Source organism: Drosophila pseudoobscura, chromosome 4 (genome assembly GCF_009870125.1).
Source record: "Drosophila pseudoobscura strain MV-25-SWS-2005 chromosome 4, UCI_Dpse_MV25, whole genome shotgun sequence".
In the NCBI taxonomy this organism is placed as follows: Eukaryota; Metazoa; Arthropoda; class Insecta; order Diptera; family Drosophilidae; genus Drosophila; species Drosophila pseudoobscura.
Genome location: NC_046681.1, coordinates 24,916,206 through 24,928,862, shown reverse-complemented (window position 1 = coordinate 24,928,862; position 12,657 = coordinate 24,916,206). Strand labels below are relative to the sequence as shown.

Here is a 12,657-nt window from a genome sequence, read left to right as displayed (position 1 = left end):
TATCATTTAAAATAAACTTGCACATACATATGTTGAAACAGATTTAACGATGTTTCAGTTCTCTTCAACAATAAGTTGAAGTAGCAATATTATATGTTCAAAAATATTCCAATTTTTATACTAACTGTTTTAAAAATAAAATGCCTACTTTGGTTTCAATTTAAACATAAATTTAAAAATTAATAATATGCATTTTTTACAACAATTGCTTTTATTTATATGTTGTATGATATATTTTTATCTGTCCGATAGCTGTGACTTCGATATGCGCGCCAGTGACGTGCCCCATTCCTAGCTGAATGACTGTTTTATTTACTGCCCGTCAGAAGGCGACACAGTGCTCGGCTATTACTGCATTATATTATTGTTTTTTTTTTAATCAAACGCTAAGCCAAAATACTGCAACCAATAAGTGCTGTGTTTTCTGTTATTTGTTCCAAAGTGCATATCATAGTTTAGTGTAGAGTCCCCGCCCTCCCACGCTCCAAAGCCAGACACGCGCTTGCCTTGTCCTCCTCCACCTCCGCCTCCATCTTCCCCTACGCTTACGCTTATAGTTTCGTCGACCCCTGGCCGTGGAAGTCCCCCCCGCCCAGGTGCAGTGGCAGTGGCAGTGGCAGCGGCAACGCAATAGCAGCGCTTTATCGATTTCACCGCAAGATTTTCCAAAAACGGCTACAAACTGCAGGCGCCCGCGTATCCCCCGCGATATAATGGAAGTGTCCTCCGATCCGTATGAACAGAAACTGTATCAGATGTTCCAGAGCTGCGAGACAACCCACTGCGGCCTGCTGGACGAGACCTCGCTGCTGAAGCTCTGCTCCCTGTTGGAGCTGCGCGACCAGGGGGCGGCATTGATTACCAGCCTTGCCGCCAGCTGTGGCGCCCACGAATTTGGTGTATCCTTCGGGCAATTCAAGGAGGCGCTACTCAATTTTCTTGGCGCAGAATTCGACAGCAGCACAGCGTCCCCGGGATTTATGGGTAAGGCCAAAATCAGTATCAGTTTTTGGGTATTTGGTTCGCGGATTAGCAGCGGCGGCAGCTGTTGGCCGCGATCATAAAACCCATCGATGTAATCGCCACTTTTTACGATTAGCGGCCCGTATCCTACCTGCTGATTTGTCCAAAGGATGCTTCAGGTAGCTGATTCTAACATATAAGAGCAGCTCTCATTCTGGCAAACACTTTAGTTCATAATCAAAATGGGAACGCGCTTCTACTATCGCCGTGCTGGCGGCCACATCACAGATCCAATAATTGAAAAATTAGCCGCACGCTTTGGTAGAATCTAACAGCAGCCACACCTTCGTTTTGGCCTCAGTTTCTCATATATTTCTTTATGTTTTTGTTCTTATTTTAGAGCGCTCTCTGGTCATCAGTGATGAGCCCCTGGCCAGCACATATATTGAAAGTCCACCCGAATCCTCGGATCGCGAGGTCTCACCGAAACTGATTGTGGGAACGAAGAAATACGGACGCCGCTCCAGGCCACATCAGGGTGGAGGGCTCTGTGAGCTGTCGGTGACGGACTCGGACAATACGGATGAGGATCAGCAACAGAAGCAGCAAAGGAGTCTCAATGGCTGCGATGATCTGAGCGTACAGGTGGGTCCCCCAATCTTTATTTCTAAATGATTTCTAGGCGATCTTCACGAGGGAAGGATAAGGAATGGAAGACAACTGCATTGAAGAAATAATTTTTCAACGTGTAACCGTACCTTCTACAGCAGCTCCCTCTTTTTGGAGGGAAATCTGACATTCTTCTGGGCTTAAATTGTCCTACCGTTTTCGTTCATGCTCGTCACTAATGCCAACTTCTCTGCGCACCCGTAGGTCCATCGGTCATCCTCACAGAGCGATCTCCCGGGCAGCCGGCGACTGCGTTCCGTCCACACCAGCGGCAGCAAGCTGAAGCGTTGCGCCTCGCTGCCCGCCCGCAAGAATCTGCAATCGAAGTTGGGTGCAACAGCAGGAGTGGGTGTGACATCTCCCACGGCGGCCAGCAAGCTGAAACAGTTGGCCAAACAGAATCAGAATCAGCAGCAAAACAGCAGCAGCGTCGAATCTCTGGGTAAGTACGAGGAAGAGCATACACAATCGCCCCCCTGGCAGCCCCAGTCACTTTTGTTAGCCCAAAATGCCCAGAATTTATGATAAAAAGCAAAGACAAAAACACTACTTGTTGTTGTTGGTACACCCACCGCAGGCACCCACCTGCTGCCAGCCACCGCCACCGCACCGGCGTATGAGCACGGGAGATGCTATCACGGCGGCCGTTTGTTCTGCTGCAAAGGTTTGTGCCGCTCTCTCTATCACTCTCTCGAGGAGGAGCATTCTCCGCATCCACATCCAAACCCAATTCCAACCATTCGAATCCGGTATCTAATCGCACTCTACTATGTAGCCCGCACCGTTTAATTGTTGTATAATCACATAAATAGTCGTACTATATTGTATTTACCTTCACCTATCTATTACCAAAAAAAAAAAAGAAAAAGTGTTGGAACTCCGCAGGGGACTTAATTTGGCAAAGACATTTAGATAGAATAGATAGTATAGATACAGATAGGACTCATACTTAAAGCGAATGCCGTACAAGAGAATACCCTAGATAGACCGCGAAAAGGAAACCACATACATGTCTTGTGCATGAAGAGTCCTATTGTAAAGATCATTACCTGTATCTTGACGAACATAATGCCTTTAAAAGAAGGTAAATTTTTTAGTTCCAAGCTGAATTTCTTCGTACAAAATTCGCTTGTGTTAAATTTTAACTGTTTGAGTCATTCGAAAGGAATTTGTCCGTTCGTTTATCTGAAATTTGCACCTCCCAAATGTGTCCTTGCAGAACTTGAGTATTAGGCTTCCTTTTGCACTATTTTTCCATGATTTCTATTTATTTCTATATGCCAAATTATTTTCACTGTCGGATCTTAACTAAAGTAAACTTTCGGCGCCTTCGCTTACACCATCACCACAACTACATCCGTTCCCTTTGCCTTTCCCACTCCCTCTTCCACTCCCCTACACCTACACCTGGTATCTTGGGCTATAAATGTGTACATAAATGCTATATGTACGACTCGGTACATAATCTAATCATTATTGTTGCTGATTTGCTAATTGCCGTGAGAATTGCAGACATCGTGACGCCACAGCAGCTGGAGATGATTGGTGCGGAGAGCATAATCGATGCCTGGGATCAGGCCAACATCGTTAACAGTCGCGCCCTGCTGCATGCCCTGGGCTTCGACGAGGAGGAGGTCAATCTGATGCAGCTGACCAAAGTGTTGGAGGAGGAGTCCCGCAGTCCCATGGACCGGGATCCGCACACGAATACGCTGCGTGCCTTAGTGGCCCTGCAGTCGTCGGAGCTGGCCAACTATCGGCGAGCCTATCGCCAGCAGCACGAGGAGAACCTTAAGCTGCGCTCCGACAATAAGGCAGCCAACCAGAGGGTGGCTTTGCTCGCCGCCGAGGTGGACGAGCGGCATGCCACGCTCGAGGATAACTCCAAGCAGCAGGTGCAACAGCTAGAGCAGCGGCATGCGAGCATGGTGCGTGAACTGACGCTGCGGATGAGCAACGATCGCGATCACTGGACGGCCATGACGGGGAAGCTGGAGGCGCAGCTAAAGAACCTCGAACAGGAGGAGATCAAGCTCAAGACGGAGCTGGAACTAGTGCGCATCGAGAACGCCGAACTGGAGGGGGAGCAGCAGAAGGCGCATCTGCAAATGACTGATCTGCTCGAGCAGAACATCAAGCTGAACAACGAGCTGTCGGGTCGTCATCAACATGGCAGCAGCAGTCCCGAGCACAGTCCGCAAAGCGGACGACGCGATAGCGTCGACAAGGCGGCCGCGGACGAGGAGGAGATGCTGCAGCTGATGGAGAAGTTGGCCGCCCTCCAAATGGAGAATGCCCAGCTGCGCGATAAGACTGACGAGCTGACCATCGAAGTTGAGAGCTTGACTCTGGAATTGACGCGCATTAAGACCAGAAACAAGAAGCAGGACCAAGACTCAGAGGCAGCGGCCGGTGGTGTGGCGGCCACAAAGCGACGCGGCGACTCCCCCAGCAAGACGCATATCACCGAGGAGAGTCCGCGTCTGGGTAAGCAGCGCAAGTGCACCGATGGGACTGGGGGCACTGGTGGCGGCGACTTAAGCGACAATAGCAACAGCAACAGCGGCGATTGGCTGGCACTCAACTCGGAGTTGCAGCGTAGCAAGAGCCACGACGAGGAGCTGGCCAGCCTGAAGCAACGCATTGCAGAATTGGAGGAGAAGTTGCAGGCGGCCACAGCCACAGGAGCCGCACCAGACAGCCGCTGCAAGGAGCTGGAGGGCAGTCTGGAGCAGATGCAGCGCGCATATGAGGAATGCGAGGATTATTGGCAATCGAAGTTGGGCGAAGAGCGTCAGATGTTCGAGAAGGAGCGCCAGATCTACGAGGATGAGCAGCAGGAGAGCGACAAAAAATTCACCGAGCTGATGGAGAAGGTGCGCGAATACGAGGAGCAGTTCAGCAAGGATGGCCGCCTCTCGCCCATCGATGAGCGCGACATGCTCGAGCAGCAGTACACCGAACTGGAGGCCGAGGCCGCCCAGCTACGTTCCAGCACCGTGCGCATGCTGGAGGAGAAGTCCCAGGAGATTGGTACGCTGCAATGCGAGATCGAGGATCTGCGGCAACGACTCGGCGAGAGCGTGGAGATCCTTACCGGTGCCTGCGAACTGAATTCGGAATCGATTGCCCAACTGAGCGCCGATGCGGGCAAGAGTCCGGCCAGCTCCCCCATCAGCTACCTCTGGCTGCAGAGCACCATCCAGGAGCCGGCCAAGACTTTCGGACAAACAGCAGGGCCAGCAGATGAAACCAGTGGCGGCAGTGCTCTCGATATGTTGGGTGGCTCACCTTCGCACAAGGCGACCAGTCGGTGAGTATTCCATGACCATCTCTGTCTGTCTCTCACGCTATTTCCTCATCCTGTATATATGTTTTATCACTCATTTTTAACCACATCTAAGCTTAGGCTAAACTAGTTCGTAATATATGTATGTGTTTGTCCAATAAATATAATTTATAATGCCGAAAGGTTGGGTGCCATATGATGGGGTTTTACATGTAAAATATGTAGGTACATTTTTGAAAAATTTTTAAGAATTATCCACAGATTCTAGGCAGATTCATTTTATGTCCATAAAGTTAGCGAATATTTATTCATATTTAATAAAGTTTGAAAATGGCTAGTTTTTAAATAAGTAAAATCATATAAAAAACAAAGGAAAATGTAACAGCATATAAATGCAGCATTTTTTGTACAATACTATCTTATTTTTATTTTTAAAGATTTTTAAACTAACTCTGGCTTAAGATCTTATGGTCCTTGCTTCTAGGGCCTTAGAACCCTTTGATTTTTTGATACAACATTGGTATAAAATCCGTCATCGGTTAATATATTTTAAGCGAGAATAGGTTTTTTTTCTAAAGTTTATGCAGCAATAAATTAGGTATTTTGTTCGGTTTTCGGTTCAATGGTTACAGGAGCCACAATCCTATATCTTGCTCTCTCTATGATTAAATCTCTCTCTAGTTCTTAAGATCAATATAAATATTTTTTAACATTCAGTAATGGTATATAGGATCGTTATCTTGGGGTTTATTTACGATACAAATATATAGAAAGTAAACCTTAACAAAATATTAGATAAAATACTGGCCCAAGTCTAGAAAAATGCAATTACAAATTCTGCAAAGATATGAACTTTAGGAAAGACGAAAGAAGCATTTCTTGTATATGAAAAATTGTTGAAGTAACTAAAAAGAAGCTATAATTATTTATTCCGATCGATTGCATAGTATTTCCTTAAAATGTCTCAAAATGGATATTTCCGAAATAAGTATTATATTTTATATTCTTGATCCGAATCAAGAGACGAGTCTGTGTGCTCTATATCTTATTGTCTGAGAGATCGAGTTGTGGCTGTAGATAAATTTCTGTGCCCAGATCCACGTTAAAAATGGATCCTTCCGACCTTCAAATAGGCGAATTTCAAAACTCCAAAAATCTGTATAAATATAGCCTATAGTTCTGCACAGTACATGCACATGCACATGCACTTGATATATTTTCTACGGTCTATGTGGATTTTCAAATGATCTAAAAATGTTTTTAAATGTTCTGTGAAAACAGGAACAACCTCACCACTTCGGAAACATCCATCTTTAGTACGACACCGTTTGACAGCACATCGTCGGGTGGGTCGCCCACAAACAGTGGATCATCATCTTCTGCGCAACCGGGGCCGTCCGGACCGGCACCAATCAGCAAACCCAAGCGGTCGCAGAGCCCCCAGCAGGCGCAGTCGGAGGGAGAGATAGCCGATTGCGAGACCTCATCGACGGCATCCAACAAGAGCTTCGATACGCACAGCGTGGTGTCCAACAGCAAGGCTTCGTGCCGCAGCCACGAGAAGTGCAGCAGTCCCAATGTACTGAAGGAGGAGCTGAAGCGCCTCAAGTTCTTTGAGCTGTCGCTGAAGGAGCAGATCAAGGATTTGAGCCTGCAACGTGACGGTTTGGTCATGGAACTGCAACAGTTGCAGGAGGCGAGACCTGTACTCGAGAAGGCCTATGCGGTGAGCCATTGGAGCGGGGTAACCAAAGGATAAACTTGATGATTAAACGTTCAATTTATTACAGCGAACCACGCATCCAACGCTTCAGCAGCGACTGAACCAACTGGAGCTGCGAAATCGCCATCTGCAAAATGTGATCAAGCAGCAGCAGCAATACACCGAGTCCCTGATGCAGCGTGAGTGGCTCAGCTGGTATGGCAATAGAAAATACACAATTCTTATTGGGGTTTGTTCTTTCAGAATCCTGGCGTCAGCATCAAGTGGAGCTCAACGATTTGCATGGCCGCATCGAGGCGCAGGGCGTTATGCTGGCCGATCAGACGCAACGTCTGCAGAATGCCGATATTCTTGTCAAGGATCTGTATGTGGAGAATTCGCATCTGACCGCCACCGTGCAGCGCTTGGAGCAGCAGCGTGCGCGCGTGAACCTAATACACCAACAGCAGCAGCAGCAGCAACAGCAGCAGCAGCAGCGTCTAGTTGGTGCCGCCCTCGGCGGATTGCCAGGCATGCCTTAGTCGACACAAGAAGACAACCAATCAACCAATCAATAGAGAGACATCGAACTTGAACTCATGCACTCCGTATGCAGCGTATCGTTATGAATGTTATATATATATAGACTTAATTTAGTATCTGTTTTTTCGTGCTGCATTGTCGTTTGTAAATGAATGTTGTTTGACACGAAAGAGGCACAGCACACGTAAATAGTTTTTAGAGTTGTTTAGTTGTTTAGAGTTATTGTATTTGGTTTTGTTTTTGTCGATCTGCTGTGCCTCTTTGTGACACGAAAGAGCCACAGCACATCGACAAAAACAAGAAAAAATACAATATCTCTAAACAAGTAACTAAAAAACTCACCCACGCGCAAAGAGGAACAATCTCCACACACTAATGTACCAATTTGTAACACAATAATCGACATAAACTAAACGGAGAAACTATTTACGTGCGCGCGCGTATTCGTTTAATATACAATATATAGATATCGCTATATATTCTACTGCAATGTTGACCTTAATAATTGACTACGCAAAAATAGTTAACGTCTATTAACTTATAATTATATTAGAAGAAAGAACAAAAGAACAGTATTTTAAAATTGTTATGCGTCTGAGAGAGAGTAGGCAAGCCACGTTTATCAAATGTTTATCACGTGCCCAATCCAAATGCATCGGAATTGTTGTTAATTTTATTGGTAGAACAAACAAACAAACAAACAAAATGATCTATGATATTGATATAATATGTAACGAAAAAAGACCTGTACATCTGTAATCCATACCACACCTTATCTTATACACAATTGAATGTATTTTGTATTTATGCGATTTAAGTTAGCCAATACTCTTCGATTGCTTTTGCGAACGCGAACATTTTGTTAAACATTTTTCAATCGCACCCGCGGTTTATCTGTAGGGGAATGCAATATCCCCCTTATCTAACTATGTAATACATATTTCGATTCAACACATTAGTAAATATTATGTATGCATGGCATGTGTGGTCAACGCTGCTTAACCCAATACTTTCGATCAAAATAGAAATTTACTTTTTAAAAGTATCAACAAAAAGTATCAAAAAATATAAAACCAAATATAAAATTATTTAAAAAACCTATTACGATTGAGTTTTTATAAAATAATAAGCTTCTAGTTCCCTTGGTGGTACATTTATGATTTACAAATTTAAATTTAAATTTGAAAACAATGGAGTATTCTTGCTGCTAATCTACACAGGATCCGAGTGGTCTTCCAATATCCATGTATACTAGCGTTAATTCGTCAAATGTTTCGAATACGGTTTAGCTGTACAAATTTAAGCAGATGGATTGTACGCTGCCTTCGCTGAAAAATAAAAACCTTAAAATTTAGTTAAATTTACGGGGTGTTTGTCACATAATTTAATTTCAATTTTAAAGCAAAAATTGTGATGCTAAGATATTTTAAAAAACAAACGCAGGTTTCCGCTGAATTCGTTACGCACATGCATCATCGATAGGTAGAATCAAAAGTCGCGGTTCTATCTGATAAACAACAGAAAAATATTAACAACTATAAAAGCAAGTATTTAAAATAAACCAGTCAATTAGAAAATAGGTTCATTAATTGAATAAAATTATGTGGGCAGGACTGAGAGATCTATCTAGCTAGTAATATTCGACGGAATATCAAAAACGAGGAATATGTATTATAGAGTATGAATTCGTCAGTATATTTACGGTATATTTTGAAAATGAGACGATATATTTTAGTATATTTCTGAGGGTTGGACGGTATATTTTATTGACAAGTCGGTCACATTGGTCACATATAACAATAGTAAATAATGTGCTGTTTTTCGTTTGTTTCTTGTGTATTTGTGGTTTTTGTGCATCTAATAAGTGGTGAGTCCCAAGTTGAAGACCATATAAGTGAAAGTAGTAATATTAAAGAACACCATGAGGCGGGAAAGGCCAGGGACGACATGTTTTTCATGGCTTGTTTGTTTGGCCATGTGTGTGTGCGTGCTATTGTGTGTGTTTGCGGTTTGTTTTGTTATTCGATCCGTAAAATGGCATTAAGTTAATTAAATTAATGATTTGTGAAGGCACTCTGAGGCATAGACTGGCCAACCACAAAGAAATTGCAATAATTTGCTGCCAGAAAAGTTGCAGCACTTGCATGGCCTCACCATTAATGTTGTAATGGATACCAGGATACCGAAAATCATCCTAAGATTGACTGTAACTATATGTTTTATGTGTTTAAGGGTATGCATTATGTTGCTAAATACAATTATTTCATTGCACTTGATAAAAATTTGTTTGAAAACCATAGCTGCCATTTTGGACCGCGTTTTTTTCTCGTCCACCTGACAGCAACAGGCATTCCTGTATAGTTCTGATTGGAAAATGGTGTTCCAACAAGTCTAGATACTAAATTCCAACTATACCATTATTTCCATTTATTATTATATATTTATATGGTGCTCCATATTTATTGATATCTATTCATAATTCAATTGTTTAAGCATCAATATATTTCCTGATTACTATTTACTTTCCGTCCGCATGTATCGTGTATTCCAAAGAACCTACATCTACATTCTACATGCACTCTTATATTTTACATGCATTTTCTAGCATGCTTGAACAGAACATTATTTGGAAATGGCTATTCCCAAATATGCCCATTCTACAATATATAGATCTACGTATATATATTTCTGATCTGCGTAAGGAAACAATCGAATTATTTTATTTTTAAATAGCAGTTTAACAAATGTGTCGTCAGGTGTCGCCACAGAGCCATGTCGTTCGCGTCTATATCTTTTATGTAAAATACCGTGCAACTATCGTTCGTTTGGCTCGAATATTTAATGTCTCTTTTGTCTGGGCGAGAAAATCTCCTTATCTCCTTGATAGGTGGGGACTATTTCGCAAAATATCATAAGAAAATGGGCATTAATGAATTCAAAATGTGGTTTTGTATCTTTCCCCTGATCGATGCTATGGGATATTCACAACAACATTTCATCCCACCCGTTGTACCAATTTCACTTTCACCTTCTGCTGTGTCCTCAACACAATGCCATTCTCGATTGTGAGATCCTCGAATCGTGTGTCTGGCAGAATCTTAAAGTTCCTTAAAACAGCGGCCAGGAGTACTTTGATCTCCAGAATGGCAAACTTTTGTCCAATGCAGTTCCTCTGTCCGGCACTGAAGGGCACAAAGGCAAAGGGATGACGATCGACTGTGTTTTCGGGTAGGAATCGTTCTGGTTGGAACGCATTCGGGTTCGGAAAGTGACGCGGATCCCTCATGATGTCGTATATATGAATGTTGATATGGGTATCCTTCGGCATTACCAGTCCATTCACGACACACTCCTCCGTACATTGACGACCAATGAAGGGAACCGAAGGGAACATGCGCAGGGATTCCTTGATCACGCACTCGAGGAATACCAGTTCATTGAACTGAAACACACTGATGGAGTCCGTGTCCTCAGGGAGTGCTGAAACCTCCTCCAGACACCTCTCTTGAACATCTTTGTGGAGGGACAGCATCAGGAGAGTGAAAATGAGGCACGTGGAGGTGGTGTCGTAGCCCTCGAACATGAAGGTGTTCACCTCATCGCAGATGCCCTGATGATCGATCTGCCCATCCGCCTCAGCCGCCAGGAGGGTGTCCAGCATGGCGTACCGCTGCTTCTTCCCAAAATCATCCACGACTCCGAGTTCCTTGCGCTTGATATCTCTCCGTCTACGCTCGATGATGCTGCTCGAGAAGTCGTGGGCTATCTTAAGACTATCTATGTGCTTCCGATAGTCGCCGTAAAGATAGAAGTACAAACTGTTGTACAGAAAAGGGTTGCAAATGCGTTGCAGGATGACTGCTTCGATGGCGTGGATCGATTCGCGGTATTGGAAACCCTCAGCCATATCATCCAGCTTGACGCCTAGGGCCGTCTCTATAATAGGAATATATTAAAACTATAAATAATTTAAAGAAATTATAGATACTAATAAAGTCAGAAAATAATGATCTGCTTATTATACTGCCTCTTATCACCCGACAAACTACACTTTGCTTGATTTGAACTTGGACTCTGGGGAGCAATTTCCATCTTGAAATTGGCCAGTCATGCTGATATATTATTTTATGGGGGTTCAAAGTTATTGTACTACAGTGCCATTAGGAGTACGTTCGTTGATGTTGCATACAACATACACTCATGAATGGAAATTTTCCGTGTATACAGAATTTGCTTCATTCGTGGCGAATGTTCTCGCTTGTGCAATTCAAATCGAAGGTGTCCGTTCGCTTAGGGGAATTATTAAAACCCAAACATATAAAAACTGTTTCTTCTGTTCCTTTCGGATTTTCCATTTGTTTCTCTGGACTTACCGCAAATATTATTCAAAGTAAACTGCGGAATGACCTGATTCAGTACCAGCGCCTCGCTTTCCACACTCTCATGCAGCACTTTGACCAGCTTGTGGCACTCTTCCCTGTAATAGCCCTACGTTAAAAACGAACACCTCTCTCGCAGAATCAATCACTCACTTGAAAATGGCCAGAAAGGACTGTAGAACATTGAAATGAAAGGCTGGAGTCAAAGCCTTGCGCCTGGCGTGCCATTTTTGGTCTGAAAGAAAAAAAGGCGATTTAATGAATGGTATAAATAACAGAGACTGAAGAAGCATCACACACCTGTGCTGGTGAGCAGACCCTCGCCAAGGAACGGTCTTAGCAGATCATAAACAACGTTCTTTGTCAATAGCTTGGTGCTCTGGAATATCTCCTCGGCCTCCTCGGCTCGAATGACATTGTACATGGGCGAACCAAAGAAGTACCACAGATAGTTCCGTCCCCGGGCATTGGCACACGAGTCGCGCATAAAATTAAAGACGGTTGCTGAAAATATAAACTTCCCTGTCAGAGATGTCTCACGATTGGATGCTGTCTGTCCCACTTACACGGCGTAAAGTTGAGCAGATCAAAGTTGTTGCCGAACCGAGTCCGGCCCGGCATGACGGCTATCTTACTCTCCAGAGGACTGCCATCCTCGGCTTGCAATCGTTTGCATAGGCTCAGGACGAAGTACTTTCGGTTGAGGCGCCGCAGCAGGACACAGCAAAGGAGCACGATCAGCGGTACACCGAGTAGAAGTTCAAACATTATTTTCGCTTTCACAGACCAGGGGAGAGACTTGAGGCTCCCTCACAGATTAAGCTATAATCTACAAATGGCTGTCGTCGATGAACGAATGTGTTTGCGAAATAGAAATAGAACATATACCTAGTATATAACATGTCTAAGTACGCCATTATCTAAATGATCTAGAAGGGTAGATCGGCTTCAATCATTTCTATGGCACTTTCAATTATAAATATTTATAATTGTTGCGTGAAACATGCAGTCCACGTTTTCCAAATAGTTTTGTAGGGATCGCGTAGAAAACTCCTCGTAAGCAGAAATTTTAATTTATATTTTTTGGTGTAGGAAATTCATGTTGGGTTTTT

At 43.7% G+C, this 12,657-nt stretch overlaps 3 protein-coding genes across 8 annotated transcripts in view; 2 read left to right on the top strand and 1 right to left on the bottom strand.

Moving 5' to 3' along the window:
- The first annotated feature begins 266 nt into the window (after nucleotides 1-266).
- Nucleotides 267-8,173, top strand: Nin (blastoderm-specific gene 25D). Of its 4 annotated transcripts, none has more exons than XM_015180738.2 (8): nucleotides 267-984; nucleotides 1,364-1,608; nucleotides 1,837-2,074; nucleotides 2,210-2,296; nucleotides 3,145-4,945; nucleotides 6,203-6,647; nucleotides 6,712-6,823; nucleotides 6,888-8,173. In XM_015180738.2, exons 1-8 carry the CDS (start codon nucleotides 714-716, stop codon nucleotides 7,163-7,165), a joined length of 3,477 nt encoding a protein of 1,158 aa, XP_015036224.2. In that variant the 5' UTR covers nucleotides 267-713; the 3' UTR covers nucleotides 7,166-8,173. The 4 variants fall into 4 exon arrangements, with proteins under 4 accessions (XP_015036224.2, XP_001356814.3, XP_033236979.1 ...); XM_033381088.1 differs by lacking the exon at nucleotides 267-984 and adding an exon at nucleotides 1,169-1,284; XM_001356778.4 differs by lacking the exon at nucleotides 2,210-2,296 and having other exon boundaries at nucleotides 268-984.
- Nucleotides 8,174-8,898: 725 nt separating this feature from the next.
- Nucleotides 8,899-12,657, top strand: part of tkv (serine/threonine receptor kinase thickveins) — a 67,040-nt gene continuing 63,281 nt past the window's right edge. The window contains exon 1 of one of the 3 annotated variants that reach the window (XM_033380089.1): nucleotides 8,899-9,033. In XM_033380089.1, coding sequence (XP_033235980.1) covers nucleotides 8,976-9,033 — 58 coding nt within the window. In that variant the 5' untranslated portion in view covers nucleotides 8,899-8,975. Of the gene's footprint in view, nucleotides 9,034-9,365; nucleotides 9,400-12,657 lie in introns of those variants that run through there. The other 2 variants (XM_001356777.4, XM_033380090.1) reach the window with 2 other exon arrangements.
- On the bottom strand, nucleotides 9,865-12,393 carry LOC117184047 (probable cytochrome P450 4ac1). The gene is made up of 5 exons (XM_033380092.1): nucleotides 12,112-12,393; nucleotides 11,846-12,049; nucleotides 11,699-11,780; nucleotides 11,540-11,643; nucleotides 9,865-11,102 (listed from the first exon to the last, which is right to left on the bottom strand). Exons 1-5 carry the CDS (start codon nucleotides 12,311-12,313, stop codon nucleotides 10,162-10,164), a joined length of 1,533 nt encoding a protein of 510 aa, XP_033235983.1. The 5' UTR covers nucleotides 12,314-12,393; the 3' UTR covers nucleotides 9,865-10,161.